The 17,942-nt window shown below is 43.5% G+C and overlaps 1 protein-coding gene across 3 annotated transcripts in view; it reads left to right on the top strand.

The window, feature by feature from the left end:
* TRIM36 (tripartite motif containing 36) overlaps positions 1-17,942 on the top strand; it is a 50,418-nt gene that overhangs the window by 10,067 nt on the left and 22,409 nt on the right. For 2 of the 3 annotated variants that reach the window (XM_034773261.1, XM_034773262.1), the window contains exon 2: positions 9,684-9,921. In XM_034773261.1, coding sequence (XP_034629152.1) covers positions 9,684-9,921 — 238 coding nt within the window. Of the gene's footprint in view, positions 1-7,415; positions 7,683-9,683; positions 9,922-17,942 lie in introns of those variants that run through there. The other variant, XM_034773263.1, reaches the window with a different exon arrangement.

Genomic DNA, 17,942 nt, shown 5'->3' with positions numbered 1-17,942 from the left:
GTGCTACAGGGCTACATGAGATTTGGCCAACTGACATTTTCCAGTTAAAAAAGCATATAAAAATTAGTAACACTGTTAATGCCATAACTTTAAGTACAACATTCTGGATTTTGTTAGGAGAGTGGTTTACAAAGCGAACTTGAAATAAAATGGCTGCATCTGTCTCTTTTAAAATAAATAAACAATTTTCCTCTGTTTTGAATATAAATATTCCTTTGCAATGCTGAAAATGCAAAAAGCTCACCAAAGTGTTCACCATTTCCAGCAAATGCAATTTACCAGTCAAATTTCACTGCTCGAGCCCAGTAAAGTAAATAATGATGAAAAGCAAATTACTATTTAAATTTTTTTGGTATTAATGAATCCTCTGAAGTGGCATTAGTAACATCATTAAAGAATTTCGGGGAAAAACATACCTGACTATCTTGATTACTTTGTGGGGTTGTGTGTGTGTGTGTGTGAGTGAGTGACATGTAGGTCAAATGTAGGGCTTATCAAACTGGACAGCCTTTTAACATTGAAACTCAGGCCATAACTCAATCTGTTTAATTAACTAAACCTCTTTCCATTGTGTGAATTAAGGACATTGTATGTCTTAACTTTGAATTTCCTAGCTAATGTGTTTTTTTTCACAAGCTTAACTATACATGACCACAGATGGTATTGTTTCTGCCCCTCCCCCAATATCTAAAGACGCTAATCCATATTATGTAGGGGTTTAATTTATTTTTTTTTGTCCTGGATGTGAGTGGAGAGGATGTATTCTGTATATTTTCAAATGGAAGCATGTTGGAAAACGGGAAGGTGAGAGACACAAACTTCTGGGTTTTTCAGCTGTTTATCTGAAAGGCTCTTAAGCAAAGTAAGCTGTCATGGGATAACAGGTCCTCTCATGGAGTGGTAACTGGTTAAAAGATAGGAAACAAAGGGTAGGAATAAATGGTCTGTTTTCAGAACGGAGAGAGGTAAATAGGGTGTCCCTCAGGGGTCTGAAATGAGACCAGTCCTATTCAACATATTCATAAATGATCTGGAAAAAGGCGTAAACAGTGAGGTGGTAAAATTTGCAGATGATCCAAAACTACTCAAGATAGTTGAGTCCAAAGCAGACTGCGAAGGGCTACAAAAGGATCTCACAAAACTGGGTGACTGGGCAACAATATGGCAGATGAAATTCAATGTTGATTAATGCAAAGTAATGCACATTGGAAAACATAATCCCAACTAATATATATAAAATGGTGGGGTCTAAATTAGCTGTTACCATTCAAGAAAGAGATCTTGGAGTCACTTTGGATAGTTCTCTGAAAACATCCACTCAATGTGCAGTGACAGTCAAAAAAGCGAACAGAATGTTGGGAATCATTAAGAAAGGGATAGGATATTAAGCCAGAAAATATATTGTCTCTCTATAAATTCCTGCTATGCTCACATCTTGAATACTGTGTGCAGATGTGGTCGACCCATCTCAAAAAAGATATATTGGAATTGGAAAAGTTCAGAAAAGGGCAACAAAAATGATTAGCGGTATGGAACAGCTGCCATATGAGGAGAGATTAATAAGACTAGGACTTTTCAGCTTGGAAAAGAGATGACTAAGGGGGGGATATGATAGAGGTCTATAAAATCATGACTGGTGTGGAGAAAGTAAATAAGGAAGTGTTATTTACTCCTTCTCATAACATAAGAACTAGGGGTCACCAAATGAAATTAATAGGCGTCAGGCTTAAAACAAACAAAAGGAAGTATCTTTTCACACAACATACAGTGGAATTCTTTGTCAGAGGATGTTGTGAAGGCCAAGACTGTAATAGGTTAAAATAGAACTAGATAAATTCCTGGAGGATAGGTCCATCAATAGCTCTTAGCCAGGATGGACAGGGATGGTGTCCCTAGCCTCTGTTTGCCAGAAGCTGGGAATGCGTGACAGGGGTTGGATTATTTGATGATTACCTGTTCATTTCCTCTGGGGCACCTGGCATTGGCCACTGTTGGAAGACAAGATATTGGGCTAGATGAACCTTTGGTCTGACCCAGTGTGGCCATTCTTATGTTTTTATCCATTCAACTGCCATTAAAGAAGAGAGAGCTCCTGGCCTGTTCCTCCACGCATTTCTAAAATTACACTCCACATTTCTTTCTGATGCCTCGGATGAACAAAATGGCTGCTACTGGTGCTCTGGTTTTCATACAACTGGTAGGTGCTGTGCCCACTTTACCATTGACTTAAGTGGCTGCAAAGCCATTGAAGTCAGTGAAGTGAACATCTCCCTGTATGACCTGTAGGTGCTTTTTATTCTTTAGAAGAGCATAGAAAATTAAATTAACAGTATAATATATGAGCAGGTTAATGATTTAAGAACATGTACATTGACTGACAGATTATGTACATTTTAACACTTCTGCTGGCTGTAGAAAGAAGAGTTTTTAAATAAATTAAGTAATTTTCAAGTAAACCGCAAGAAATTTATGTTTTTTAAAGAAAATTAATGGCAGTTAATAATAGTGTACAATTCATGGTTTACAGAATTTAATAAAATATATGGCAAAGCCCTGGCTGGGATGATTTAGTTGGGGATTGGTCCTCCTTTGAGCAGGGGATTGGACTAGATGACCTCCTGAGGTCCCTTCCAACCCTGATATTCTATGACATACATTTGATGCTTTTTGGGGCAAGGACCATGTCCTTTTTGTTTTTGTTTTTTGTTCGCTTTTGTTTTTGATGACTAGAAAACACCCCGTACATTTTTAACACAGAGTGCACCTTAATATTTGTACAGCACTTTGAAGATTTATGTTTTAAACACCCTGAGGTCTTATCTGCACTAAACTTTTTTGGGGAAATTTCCCACGAGTGGTAGCAACTGCAAGCATAGATGAAAACAGGACACAGGTTTCTTTACCGTCATTGTCCAGACATAGGCGTGCACAGCACATTTCATTAGGGTGTGCACCCAGGGAATTTTTTTTTTTAAAGGCGATCATCATAAAGGGCGGGGTGTGGGAGGGGATGCTGTGTGCAGGAAGGGGCTCAGGGCAAGGGATTGGGACAGAGGAGGGGCATGGGGTGTATGAGGGGGCTCAGGGAAGGGGGTTGGGGTGCAGGAGGGGGCTCAGGACAGGGAGTTGGGGTGCAGGAGGGGTACAGGGTGCAGGCAGGGAGTTGGGGGGGCAGGAGGGTAGGCTGTTTGCAGGCAGGCCCGGGGCTGGGTATCTGGGCTCCCCTGACCTGGCAGGCAGGCAGGCTCGGGGGCCACGCCGGGCAGAGGGGGCCGGGGCGGATCGCAGAGGGGCCGGGCTGCTCCCAGGGCTGGACTCAAGGCTGAGGATGCTGGGCCGGAGCCCCCGAACAGTGCTGGGGAGCTGAGCTCGCAGCTGGGCTGCGGGGGGGCCTGTGGGCCGGGCTCGCCCCCTGCCCCGGGCCTGCTGGCTCCCGGGCCCCACTTAAGGTGGGCTAGGTTCACGGGTGGCCTGACCCCCTTGGGTGGTGCCCAGGCCCCCGGCCAGCACGGGGAGAGCCGCAGGTGGGTTTGGGGCCCTGGTGCTGGAGGGGGGCAGCTGCCTTGCGGGGAGGGCTGTGGCAGCACCCCTGCGGGCCACCTTAAGTGGCTGTGTTGGTGCTGCTAGGTGGGAGGCTCTCAGGGAGCACATGGGGCTGTTAAAGCAGCCAGCCTGGCCCTGGGGAAGGGGATCCCGGCTCAACAGGGTGCAGGCAGGGGCCTCAGAGCGGGGCGGGGGGTGCAGGCGCAGCGCCGCTTACCCACAGCAGTGCGCTCCCTGCCTGTCAGGGCCCCACGCCGCACCGCTCACCATGTCCCCGCGCAGCCCCGAGGGAGGGGAGGGGGCGGGGCGGCACAGGGCTCTGCATGCTGCCCTTGCCATGCCTCCAGGTACCTCCCCTGAAGCTCCCATTGACCGCGGTTCCCCGTTCCTGGCCAATGGGAGCTTCGGGAGGTGGTGCCTGGAGCAACCCCCCGACCCCAGAGACGTGGTGCCCTAATGGCTGCTTCTGAAAGCTGCGCGGGGCCTGCGGCACCACGGGGGGCAAATTCCGCGGGCTGAATCTAAAGCCCTGAGGGGCCAGATCCGGATCCGGCCCATGGGCATTAGGGTGTGCCCGGGCACACCCCGTGCGCACGCCTATGTGTCTAGACCTGTTCTAAGCAAGATGAGCTGGCCTGGCACAGAGTGCACCCTCTGTTTTTCCTAATCTAACCTAATGCAGCAATGGTGGGAAACTTCCCAAAATAGTCTAGCATGGGCACAGCTTAGGAGGCAGATAATCTTATCCCCTTATCTAGATAAAAATTAGGACCTTGCCTATACCAGAAAAGTGACCTAGTTTATTTTTTTAAAAATCAGTCTAGTTAAACTAGTGCAAATTCATAAAGACGATGCACTTAAACCAGGTTCAATCCTACCTTATGTTAAACTACTTATTTAAGGTAAATTGATACAAACAAGGGTCAAATTGGATTACGTGTGTCTACTTTAGAGTTTAGCACTTGTTTAAGTAGCTCAGTGTAAAAATTAATTTAATTTAAACTGATGCACTTTTCTAGTATAGAAGGCATAAATCACAGCAGTTAAGTGCTTTTTCCCATTGCCACAGAGGGAGTTAATAGCAGAGGTGGGATTAAGTGGGAATTCCTGACTTCTTCTAGTTTTGGACACAATCAGTTCATTGTATTTGTTCCTTCTCCCTGCCCCCTTCATTCCACTCCCTTTTTGTTTGCCCCTCTTCCCTTTTGGGGAAAATCTTGAATTCCAGTCTCTCGCTCCCAGGATACCAGTTGAGAAGAGGTACCTTGCAGTGCTCTTTCAGATGATTATAAAATGACATCTGGTGCTTTTCCCCCCACAAACTTCTGAGTTCTTCCAAGCTATTTTCTCAGTACAATACTGGTTGACATGGGGAGGGGGCAGGGAATCGATCTAAGTTACTTAACTTCAGCTATCTGAATAACGTAGCTGAAGTCAGCGTACTTAGATCTACTTACCATGGTGTCTTCACTGTGGTAAGTCGATTGCTGATGCTCCCCTGTCGACTCCGCCTGCGCCTTTCGCTCTCCGGTGGAGTACCTGAGTCGATGGGAGAGTGCTCGGCGGTCAATTTATCGCATCTTCACTAGACGCGATAAATTGACCCCTGCTGGATCGATCACTCTGGAGGTAAGTGTAAGCATGCCCTAAGACCCAGTCTTGAACTATGATGTACTTCCACTAGACTGTAGAAGGCCCATCCTGCTGCAAAGAAGAATCATTCCTTTATTGCTAGTTGTTCCTTGGCTACAATGATAGGTGCAAGATGGTGCTTCTGTATCAATGTTAGTAGGATGAAACTGAGAATTCTGTCACTATAGGCACCACTGTTCTGTGATTAGTTCACAACAAGGACATACATTGATCATAGAACAGTGATGCCTATGCTGGTAGAATTTTCCATTTCATCCTAAGCAGTCTTATTTAAATGCTTTTGAGATGTATGATGGCTACTAGAAAGTGTATCTGTCTCTCTCTTCCCCCATAATATAGTATATCATTTTCTTGCAGAGAAAATCCTGTGTCTCCATTGATGATAGAATTGAGGTTCTATCAACATAAACAAAAACCAAACAAAAAAAAAACTTTTTACTGCCCCCCATCCCCTCAGAACCTGAGCATTTTGTGTTAGATTGACAATAGCAAAGTCTCTGAACATCGTAGAGTGGCTACTCTCCCTTTTGGTGTCCTTGAAGTCTGTGCTTGGAGTGGGGTTCTATTTTTGGGCAGGGGGGGAAGAATGGGGAGGGAGAGAAAAAATAGATGAGAATGTTGTTTTGGTCATGGGGAAAATGTGATCAAAGAGAGAGGTAACTGCAGTTTCTTAAAGATGGTCAGATTCTAGACTCACCTAGTCTCTTGATTTTACTTCACAGCTGGATACCTTTGACAAAGGCTCTGTTTACATTAAGGAATTTTACTTACGTGAGTTTGGTTTGGTATGTTAAAGGATCAAGCTACACTTGTGTAAGCACTGCTTTACACCAATGCAGCATGTTTATGGGGCAAATCCTTACTGGTATAACTGCATCAATATCATTACACTGGTGCAAATTTATTTAATAAAGACAGGGCTTATGGGCTAGTTTACACAGGGAAGTTATTACTGTATAAGGTAGAGTGTGACTATAAAGCACTATCTATTCCAGAATAGCTCTGTGTGTGGAAACTCTTACACTGGAATAAGTGTGTCCACATGGAGCACTTATCCAGTCAATTTCCTATGTAGACAAGTTCTGTTTACCTTGTCTCCAACTCTTGCATGCTTTTTCCCTCAGTTTTATGATCTGCATTGTCCCAGAGAAGTGCTTTTGTCTTGATGGTTCATAAATATAGATATTGAGTAAAACTTTTGGAAATGCATAAATCCCATTTTCAAGAGAGATTGAGATTTAGGTTCCTAAATCTAGATTTCAAAAGGGATTTAGACACCTTTGAACGTGTTACTTTTTGTGTACTGTAATGCATCTGGAATTTGGTTCATTCCTGGCTCTAAAGATTATGACCAAAGCCTTTGAACTGGCAAGGGTGGTGCATTGGGAGGGAGGTGCTTGATGTGCTCCTGGCAGCATAAACCATACAAGTAGTGGGCAGCTGCATTTTGCACCAGCTGGAGCTTTTGCAGCCTTGGCAAATCTGCAAGCCTGCTACCACCACCTGGACAATTTGGCACTGAAAACACAGTGTTTTAAAATGTAGATGGGAGATGTTGTTTACTTTTCCTTGTGGCGTAAGGTAGTATTAAGAGTTTTCTGAATGTCTGCAGTCACAGATTTAGGCACTTTATTGTAGTGTACACATGGAGTAAGTATCGACTATTTACATATGAACAGTGATTAATTAACATTTCAAGTTTGTATTGTTATATTTGAAAAATACTTAACTCTTCCCCTACCTCCACTGAAAACAAATAGTCAAGAGTAAACGGAGAGGTTGGGATATTCAGGTGTGACTGTCCCGTTCTGTACCACTTCTTCCAGTGTGACTTTTTTCATTTAAAAAAAAAAAAAAAAACACGAAAAAACCCCCTGTTGATCACTTCTAACTTCTTCCCTTGTTGCTAGAGTTTAAGTGCATGGCCAAGTCTCTTTTACAGGGGGAGGAGGGGGAAAATCCTTCACCCAGGATAGATTTTAAGGGAAGCCAGTCTGGGCTTAGTCTCCAGCAGGCTGAGCGGGGGGGGGAGAGGAGAGAGCGTGTGAGTTGCCCTGTGTCCCCTCTCTGAGGCAGGGTGAAGCAGCGATTCTCCTGCCCTCCGCCTGCCTTGCGGGGCGTGGCCCTGGGTGCTGTGCGGTGGCACTGGGGCCAGTCCCTGCCGGACAGCGCCGGTCCCTGGCGCGCCCCGCCCCCTAGCTCAGGCTCCCCGGCCAGCCCGTGGCGCTGCCCTTGCCCTCCTCTCGGCGGGCGGGAGCCGGGCCGGCGGGGGGCGGTTCGCGCTCCCTCCTCCCGGACAAAGGTGCCAGGTGTCGTCCCGCCCCTCATTGTGCGGTGGGCGCGGTTGCCAGGCCGCCCCGCCCCGGCCAGCGGGCAGCTGCTGCACTGTCTGGGAGCCTGCAGCCGTCTCCGGCCCCGCTCTCCGCCCGCAGGAGAGCCCGAGCCCAGGCAGTTCCAGGATGGAGGGCGATCGGCTGGAGCCCGCCGTGAGTGCGGGGCGCGGGGGTTCTTGCGGCCGTGGCTGCCGGCTCGGGGTGGGGGTCGGGCGGACGGTGGGTGCCTGGCCCCGGAGGGTGCCGAGGCGCTCAGACGGCGGGAGATTCCCCCAGCCGGCGGGGCTCGTGGACGCCCCAAACTTTCTGCCTTTAGCACCGCTCAGCCCCCCTGCCGGCCCCTGGCGTGTCGCACTGCCCCCGTGCTCCTGTAACTGCAGCGGCTGCCCCGCCGCACCCAGCCCGAGAGCTGCAGGCGGCGGCGCTGCTCCCGGCTGCGTCCCTCTCGGGCGCTGGAAACCTGGGCGCGTGGATTGCAGGCTTTCTGCAGACTCATCCTGCTGCAGTTCTCCGCCCTTCCTTGCTCCCGTCTGACAGCCCTGCCTGGAGGGCGCCCTCCAGAAATCCCTCGTGGGGGTGTGGCTGGAGAAGCCTTTGTTTTGGGGGACCGAAGCAAGGTTACCCATTACTCACTGATTCTTTAGCAGCCAAGCTCCCTCCTTTCCTCCACCCCACCAAACCCAGTTCACAAAGCACCATTCCTAGGGCGTTGCAGAGCGTTTCTCCTAATTCATTCAACCAGGCTATAATTTACTTTGACTGGACTGTAATTGGGACAGGAACCTTTCCCCGCGTCCCCCGCCTCCTTAGAAACAATGTGCTTTCTTGTATTCTTCGTGATTGTTAGGATCTTAGAAGAAGGGTAAACCCAACTATTGAATGCACACTAGAGAAAAGCAAGCTTAAGTAGATATGTGAGGAATAGTTTATCCAGAGCTACTTATTGAGAACTTGGATCTTTCTTGTGGAAGAAATTTTTGTAATCAAATATACTGAAATAAATTGAATAATGCAATTGATTAACAGTTATTTATAGTAAAGTGATACTTTCAGGTAATTAAAGCATGACCACGTGGCTTTTACTTAAAAAAATAAAAAAAAAAACATGCAAAACCTCATGTTTTCAGGATTGTTACATTTTTCGTTTATTTTTTTTAAATGTCATTTACAGCTCTTATGCAGATTATTGTGCAAAGCAGGAGAAGTAGAACTAAAAGGAGTTGATATTGACTCCAGATAGTTTCACTTTTGCTTACTATATTTACTGTTTGCACTCCCTTTGGATAATAATCACAGAATAGGAGTTTCAGAGTAACAGCCGTGTTAGTCTGTATCCGCAAAAAGAAGAACAGGAGTACTTGTGGCACCTTAGAGACTAACAAATTTATTAGAGCATAAGCTTTCGTGGACTACAGCCCACTTCTTCGGATGCATATAGAATGGAACATATAATGAGGAGATATATATACACACATACAGAGAGCATAAACAGGTGGGAGTTGTCTTACCAACTCTGAGAGGCCAATTAATTAAGAGGAAAAAAAAAAAAAAACTTTTGAAGTGATAATCAAGCTAGCCGAGTACAGACAGTGTGATAAGAAGTGTGAGAGTACTTACAAGGGGAGATAGAGTCAACGTTTGTAATGGCTCAGCCATTCCCAGTCCTTATTCAAACCGGAGTTGATTGTGTCTAGTTTGCATATCAATTCTAGCTCTGCAGTCTCTCTTTGGAGTCTGTTTTTGAAGTTTTTCTGTTGTAATATAGGATTACACAGAATACACAGAATAGGAGGTGAAATAAATTAGTTTCAAGCCTTTACGTTTTAATCTGTGGTGTTAGTAATGTAGATAGTGAATCTGGTATTACAGAATTTTTCGCCCTTTTAGAAGATGAACTGCAAAGCCAAAAGACAGGAACTTTATGATTAATTAAAAAAAAAAACTGCTTTGTTTTTACAGTAGACTTCTCATTTTTGCTGGAGGACCTGAGATACAAGCCTTAGCTTTGTTGTGCTTATATTTTTGGAGCCACTTTCTTTTTCTGGTGTAAGATGTAAATGTAGTTTTGAATGTTTGTATATAATGTGAGTCTTACTGGCTCAGATTCTGATCTTTTCTTAATTTTGCTTTCCTCCTCATCTCTCTCTCTTCAAGGTTACCATTAAGAATATTGAACGAGAGCTCATCTGCCCAGCATGCAAGGAGTTATTTACCCATCCACTGATCCTCCCTTGTCAGCACAGTATCTGTCACAAATGTGTAAAAGAAATTCTCTTCTTCACACTTGAAGACTCTTTCACTGATCTAGGCTCTGAATCCTCCAGTCAAAGTAGCCCTCGTATTCGAATCCATTCTCCTAGTTTGGATAGAATTGACAGAGTTAATAGATCAGGTATGTACCAGAATATTGTTTGTGCTCTGGGAATTTCATGTAGAAGACTGATTTAATATGAATGGTCTTTGCCTTAGTAAAGGTGTCATTTCGATACTTTTAATGTTGAATGTTGTCACATGAATAACTTCAGAATGGTTTAGTTTTCGGTCTTTGTTTATAGCATGCACAAAAAAATATTGGACGTGGAAATGTCCTATTGTAAAGTTGAGTTACTCTAGTGGACATATGTAAAATAGTTTTTAAATATAATAGCTATGAACCAATTTACAGGATACTATTTTTCTGTTGCTAAATTATCCTAGTCACTATGGGTGTTTAATGTGACATAATCTTAGATATCTTTAGAAAATGCCATGTTTTTTTGTTTGGGTTGGTCTCCAGGCTTTATGCTGCTCACAGTCTGGTGGCTTTGGTTTCCTTTGGAGTCTTTTTAGAAAAGCTGCACCAACTATATATCTCCTTTTGCTTCATGCATTTCACTAAGTATATTAGTAGATTACTTTCCATATGTGATATCAGAACTCTTCAAGCAGAAAACTTTGCAAGAAGATTGAACCAGAGTTCTCGTAAAGTATCAAGGAATACTTAATTACTGGTTTCTTTAACTGTTATTTCATGTCTGACTTTATCTTGAACATACTTAGCTTAACCTTATTATTCAATTAATTAAATATTCATAGATGTTAAGTAAAATAAATACACCTTATTAAATGTAAATTTAAATAAGTGTAAAAGTACTCTGTAACACTTCAAAAAAAAAATCACAAGGGATGGCTTCGCTTGCAGGTATTCTGGAATAGCTATCGCTTTGGAATAACTCTGAGGGTATGTCTACACTATCCGCCGGATCGGCCGGTTGTGATCTATCTATCGGGGATCGATGTATCGCATCTCGTCTAGATGTGATACATTGATCCCCGAACGCGCTCCCTGTTGACTCCGGAACTCCACCAGGGAGAGAGGCGGAAGCGGAGTCGATGGGGGAGCGGCGGCCATCGATCCCGCGCCGCGAGGATGCGAAGTAAGTCAATCTAAGTCGATCTAACATATGTTGACTTCTGCTACGCTATTCTTGTAGCTGAAGTTGCATATCTTAGATCAATTTTTTGCCCCCTCCCCCACACCTAGTGTAGACCAGGCCTGAGTGTGGACACTCTTATTTTGGAATCAGAGTGTGTTTTCCTGAGTTAGCTTAATCCACTTCCATAGATTCTAGGACTGGAAAGGACCTCGAGAGATCATAGAGTCCAGTCCCCTGCCTTCATGGCAGGACCAAATACTGTGTCTAGACCATCCCTGATAGACATTTATCTAACCTACTCTTAAATATCTCCAGAGATGGAGATTCCACAACCTCCCTAGGCAATTTATTTCAGTGTTTAACCACCCTGGCAGTAAGGAACTTTTTTCTAATGTCCAACCTAAACCTCCCTTGCTGCAGTTTAAGCCCATTGCTTCTTGTTCTATCACTTTAGAGGCTAAAGTGAACAAGTGGTCCTCCTCCTTATGACACCCTTTTAGATACCTGAAAACTGCCATCATGTCCCCCCTCAGTCTTCTCTTTTCCAAACTAAACAAACCCAATTCCTTCAGCCTTCCTTCATAGGTCATGTTCTCAAGACCTTTAATTATTCTTGCTGCTCTTCTCTAATTTCTCCACATCTTTCTTGATATGTGGTGCCCAGAACTGGACACAATACTCCAGTTGAGACCTAACCAGTGCAGAGTAGAGCGGAAGAATGACTTCTCATGTCTTGCTCACAACACACCTGTTAATGCATCCCAGAATCATGTTTGCTTTTTTTGCAACAGCATCACACTGTTGACTCATATTTAGCTTGTGGTCCACTAGAACCCCTAGATCCCTTTCTGCCTTACTTCTTCCTAGACAGTCTCTTCCCATTCTGTATGTGTGAAACTGATTATTCCTTCCTAAGTGGAGCACTTTGCATTTGTCTTTGTTAAACTTCATCCTGTTTACCTCAGACCATTTCTCCAATTTGTCCAGATCATTTTGAATTATGACCCTATCCTCCAAAGCAGTTGCAATCCCTCCCAGTTTGGTATCATCTGCAAACTTAACCGTACTTTCTATGCGAATATCTAAGTCGTTGATGAAGATATTGAACAGAGCCGGTCCCAAAACAGACCCCTGTGGAACCCCACTTGTTATACCTTTCCAGCAGGATTGGGAATCATTGATAACTACTCCTGAGTATGGTTATCCAGCCAGTTATGCACCCACCTTATAGTAGCCCCATCTAAGTTGTATTTGCCTAGTTTATTGATAAAAATATATCATGCGAGACTGTATCAAATGCCTTAATAAAGTCTAGGTATACTACATCCACCGCTTCTCCCTTATCCACAAGACTCGTTATCCTGTCAAAGAAAGCTATCAGATTGGTTTGACATGATTTGTTCTTTACAAATCCATGCTGGCTATTCCCTATCACCTTACCACCTTCCAAGTGTTTGCAGATGACTTCCTTAATTACTTGCTCCAATACTGGTCTGTAGTTTCCTGCTTTTTTTTTTTTTTTTTTTTTTTTTATTTCCCTTTTTATAGATGGGCACTATATTTGCCATTTTCCAGTCTTCTAGAATCTCTCTTGTCTCCCATGATTTTCCAAAGATAATAGCTAGAGGCTCAGATACCTCCTCTATTAGCTCCTTGAGTATTCTAGGATGCATTTCATCAAGCCCTGGTGACTTGCAGGCATCTAACTTTTCTAAGTGATTTTTTTAACTTGTTCTTTTTTTATTTTATCTTCTAAACTTACCCCCTTCCCATTAGCATTCACTATTTTAGGCATTCCTTCAGACTTCTCAGTGAAGACCGAAACAAAGAAGTCATTAAGCATCTCTGCCATTTCCAAGTTTCCTGTTACTGTTTCTCCCTCTTCACTGAGCAGTGGGCCTACCCTGTCCTTGGTCTTCCTCTTGCTTCTAATGTATTGATAAAAAGTCTTCTTGTTTCCCTTTATTCCCGTAGCTAGTTTGAGATCATTTTGTGCCTTTGCCTTTCTAATATTGCCCCTGCATTCCTGTGTTGTTTGCCTATATTCATCCTTAGTAATCTGTTCTAGTTTCCATTTTTTATATGACTCCTTTTTATTTTTTAGATCATGCAAGATCTTGTGGTTAAGCCAAGGTGGTCTTTTGCCACATTTTCTATCTTTCCTACCCAGCGGAATAGCTTGCTTTTGGACCCTTAATAGTGTCTCTTTGAAAAACTGCCAACTCTCCTCAGTTGTTTTTCCCATGGGACCTTACCTATCAGCTCTCTGAGCTTACCAAAATCTGCCTTCCTGAAATCCATTGTCTCTATTTTGCTGTACTCCCTTCTCCCCTTCCTTAGAATTGTGAACTTCTATGATTTCATGATCACTTTCACCCAACCTGCCTTCCACTTTCAAATTCTCAACGAGTTCCTCCCTATTTGTTAAAATCAAGTCTAGAACAGCTTCCCCCCACTAGCTTTTTCAACCTTCTGAAATAAAAAGTTGTCTGCAGAATTCCAAAGTGGATTCCCTTTAAATTCAAGCCCTACCTTTATTATGGAATAACTGCCATGTGTAGACAAATCCTAAAACTTGCATCTCAGGTTTTAGCAATGTTAAATTCTTGTCTTTCATTTCTCAAGAGCAGAAACTTACATCACCATCATCTTTTAAAGAACACTTAAATTAGGACTGTGGTTATACCTCTTTATGTCCTCTTTCCTGCCCCACCCCCCAAAAGGATGAAGTTTGACCAATATGTTGCACACCTGGATTTGCTAATTTAAAAAAAAAAATTCTAGTCTGAAATTAGTTACCCTCTAATATTTTGCATTTTGGCTTGCTGTCGCCCAGGAAGTGTCCAAGATATTTAATCTCAGAGAGGTTCTTGTTCTGCAAGGACACGTCAATTATAGTATCTCTTTACTGGCACATCATGTTCACTGTAGATTTGTTGAAAATTGCCTTCTGTGAGACATTATCCTGCACTTCTGAGGCTAGCAATCCTGTTTGTGATGTTAATACAGTAATTTACCATCTTCACATTTTGTGTACTATTACATCCAGACCAAACACAAACAAAAACAAACTTGTTAAAAGAACACTTGGGTTGCAAAATCAAGCATGTGGAAGCTAAGAAATGGCAGAACTAAGTGTTGACCATACAACCTTAATTGGGCCCCTTTGTGCATATGCACTATGAAACTGTCTGTAATTACATGACCACATATTATTTTATCCATAAGATGCCTGCCTCATTCAGTGTGTAGGACAGGGGTTGGCAACCTACGGCACGCGTGCCAAAGTTGGCACGCGAGCCAATTTTTATTGGCATGCGGCGTGGGCTGAGCTGCTCAGCCCTGCTGCCACTCTGGAGTTCCCGCTGCCAGCTGCTGGCTCCTGCGGGACCTGCCACTGGTCCAACTCAGCACCCACTGCTGGCCTGGGGGGAAGGAACCCCAGGCTGGCAGCGGGTTGAGACCCCGGCTGGCAGGAGCTGGGGACAGAAACCCCAGAGTGGCGGCAGGCTGAGCCAGTTGCTGCTCTGGGGTTCTGGCTGCTGGCCCCTCGCCAGCAGGGGTCTCTACCGCGCAGTTCCACTCACCTTGCTTCCAGTTGGAGGCTCTCTTGCAGACAGGGTCCAGGCCTCCAGCCCTGCTCAGGCCTACCAGCCACCTACTCCACTCACCTCAGCTGCCAATCTTGGTTTCCAGCCCTTGCTCAGCCTGCTTTCGGGCCTGGAGTCCCAGCAGGCCACCCTGGGCTCTGCTCCTGGCCTTGGATCAGTCCTCTTCAGCCTCCCTGCTGTGGCCCACTGTCCCCAGCCTGGGACAGTGAGGGTTGCACGCCAGGCAAGAGGGGGTGCAGCTCAGCACCCCATCTTAAAATTGCTTATCTTAGACAACACTGCCTTGGACCTTGTGCCTGCCTTCTATTGCCATTTTTTTTCCCCACTGAGAGTTGAAGGGAACCTTTGACAAAATGGCAGCTCCTAAGAAAGCGAAGCTAGATGTCCGATCATTTCAGCCTGCTTGGACAGATGCATTTGGATTTATTGAAAAGAAGGACCGTGCTATTTGTGCTTTGTTATGAAGGTGTTGTTTGTTGCACATCAAGTGTTCGACATTTTGAAACGAAGCACGAGAACCTTTCTTGATGAAGCAGACAAGACTGAATCAATCAAAAAGGCAGTAGCAGTCTATGAGAAGCAAAGCAGTGGTTTTTAAAAGCTTAAGTGTAAGTAAAAATCAATCTACAGAAGGAAGTTACAAGATTGCACAGTGCATTGCAAAAAATGGAAAGCCATTTACAGATGGGGAATATATAAAAAGTTTTTCTCAGCAGTTCAGAGATTTTGTTCAATGATTTGCCAAATAAAGATACAATCATATTTAGAATAAAAGAACTGCCCATCTCTGCCAGAACAGTTGAGAGACGCATAAGTGAAATGGCAGAAAACATTAAGGAAAAGCAGACGACTGCATTGAAAGACCCAGCAGTGTTTAGTGTTGCAGTTGATGAGAGCGTGGATATAAACGACGTTCACGTTTGGCAATTGTTGCAAGATACTGTGCTTCCGATGAAATCCAAGAGGAACTTTGTTGCCTAAAACCCCTGCATGGCACAACAAAGGGGGAAGATATACTGGAAAGTTTTGTAAACCATTTTGAAGAACGAGGAGTTGACATCAGAAAAATATTTTGTGTGACAACAGATGGTGCTCCTGCCATGGTTGGAAAACAGAAGGGATTTGTAAAGTTACTTGAAGATCAAATTGGCCATCCGACAGTCAAATTTCACTGTATCATCCATCAAGAAAACCTGTGTGCAAAAATTTCTAATTCAGAGCTTAATAATGTGATGAATACAGTGGTGCGAATTGTGAATTTCCTTGTTGCTCAATCTGCTTTGACTCACAGACAATTTCAAGCACTGCTAGAAGAGATGGACAGTGCTTATAACGACATCCCACTTCACAGCAACATTCGGTGGCTAAGTCGTGGCAAGGTTTTGGTGCTCTTTGTAAACTGTTTTGAGGCAATCAAGGCCTTTTTGTTGGAAAAAGAACAAAACTACCCCGAACTGGATAATGACAAATGGCTGTGTAAGCTCATGTTCCTAACTGATATCACTGCTCACCTGAACGAACTTAACCTCTGTCTCCTGGGTGCAGGGCAAATAGTTCTGGATCTTTATGAAGCCTGGAAAGCATTTGTTGTGAAACTAGCAGTTTTTTCTAGGGATATTCAAACTTCTACTTTCCGCTACTTCCAACACATAAAAGAGCTATTGACACGTTGCACTGTCAATGTCGATAGACTGGAAAGTACATGCAAGAACTGGAATCAAATTTTCTGACAGATTTCAAGATTTCCAGCGATTTGGCCCAATGCTTTCTTTTCTAATTAAACCTGAAAAGTTCAACGAAAGCGACTTGGATTTATTTGTCTGTATTTCAGTGGATGGGTGTTGAAGATTTCGAAATGCACCTCATTCAGTTAAAAAGCTCAGAATTGTGGATATCAAAGTTTGTGGATCTGTGGAGAGCACTTGAAGCTACCGAGAGAGATCATGGGGCCTCTATTTTGACCTGCTGGACGTCCCTGCCAGTGAAATTTAACTGTTTGAAGAAAATTGCATTTGCAATGCTTTCAGCATTTGGATCCACATACCTGTGTGAACAGGTATTTTCACACATGAAATCTGTCCTCTGTCCCTCTCGGAGCCGGTTAACAACTGATCACTCAGAAGCCTGTGTGCAGCTTAAAGTATCCAAATACGTGCCAGACATTGGAAAACTCAGCAAGGAAAAGCAAGGGCAAGAATCACACTAAACTGAAAAGATCTGCATTTTAATTTAATTTTAAATAAAGCTTCTGAAACATTTTGAAAACCTTGTTTACTTTACATATAACAGTAGTTTGGTTATATATTATAGACTTAGAGAGAGACCTTCTAAAAAGCGTTAAAATGTATTACTGGCACGCGAAGCCTTAAATTAGAGTGTATAAATGAAGATTCGGCACACCACTGCTGAAAGGTTGCCGACCCCTGGTGTAGGATGAACAGTGCTCATTGAATGGGTAGCTTATTCAGTATGTAACCCCATGCACTATTTGCCACATGCCATCCAAACTCTGCACTGAACACAGAATTATTAATTTCCTCTGGAAATTTTCTGTGGTACTCTCATCATAGTACCTTAATTCTTCACAAACATCTTAGTTATTTACAAATATTAATTAATTAATCTTTACAACACTTCTGAGGTGAGGTGGTATTTTCATCCCCATTTTACATATGAAAAACTGGAAATACAGAGATTATATTTTTGTAAATATTGTTTAAAAAAAAAAAAGTGACAAGTAATTTAGGGTGCCCAATCTGAGACGCCTAGGGACTGATTTTTCAGAGTACTTGGTACAAAATGCTAATTTATGTGTAAAGCTCCCATTGACTTTGTAATGCTCCCAACGGTGGCCAAAGAGCATGAGAACCAAGCTCAGGACAGACTTGAAAAAACAGGACACAAACCCTAAATCGGTTGCGAGTTCTAAATGTAGATTTCCCCAACCAACTGTACCATGTGCAAACTCTTCAGGCACATTAACGGCCTTAAATGGATTCACTGACGGTCCCCAGGATACTCCGGTCTGTTTTGTCACCCTGGCGAGTGAGTGTATTTCCACGATAGATGGTCTTTTAAGACCAAGAATCACAGCAATATTCATGTTACTCCTAGTCCCGAAGGACCAGTCACTTACCCAGGTCAGTTGTGCCTTAGATCTCACACCAAGGACAATGCTTGTAGCCAGTCCTATAATAACTATATTAAGATTTATTAACTTGCCAATAAATTTCACAATGCATACACAAAACAACGAAAAAACATTTTCATTGGCAATAATAGAAATAGAAAGGTAAGCAAAGTAAGAAAAACACTGCCTGAGAACTTACTAGAGTTTGACATAAGGCTATTTATATATTTTGACATATGATGTTGATAATGTGAGT

This window comes from Trachemys scripta, chromosome 6 (genome assembly GCF_013100865.1).
Source record: "Trachemys scripta elegans isolate TJP31775 chromosome 6, CAS_Tse_1.0, whole genome shotgun sequence".
Lineage (NCBI taxonomy): Eukaryota > Metazoa > Chordata > Testudines > Emydidae > Trachemys > Trachemys scripta.
Note: the sequence above shows the minus strand (reverse complement) of the source record. Positions and strands in the feature narration are given on the sequence as shown.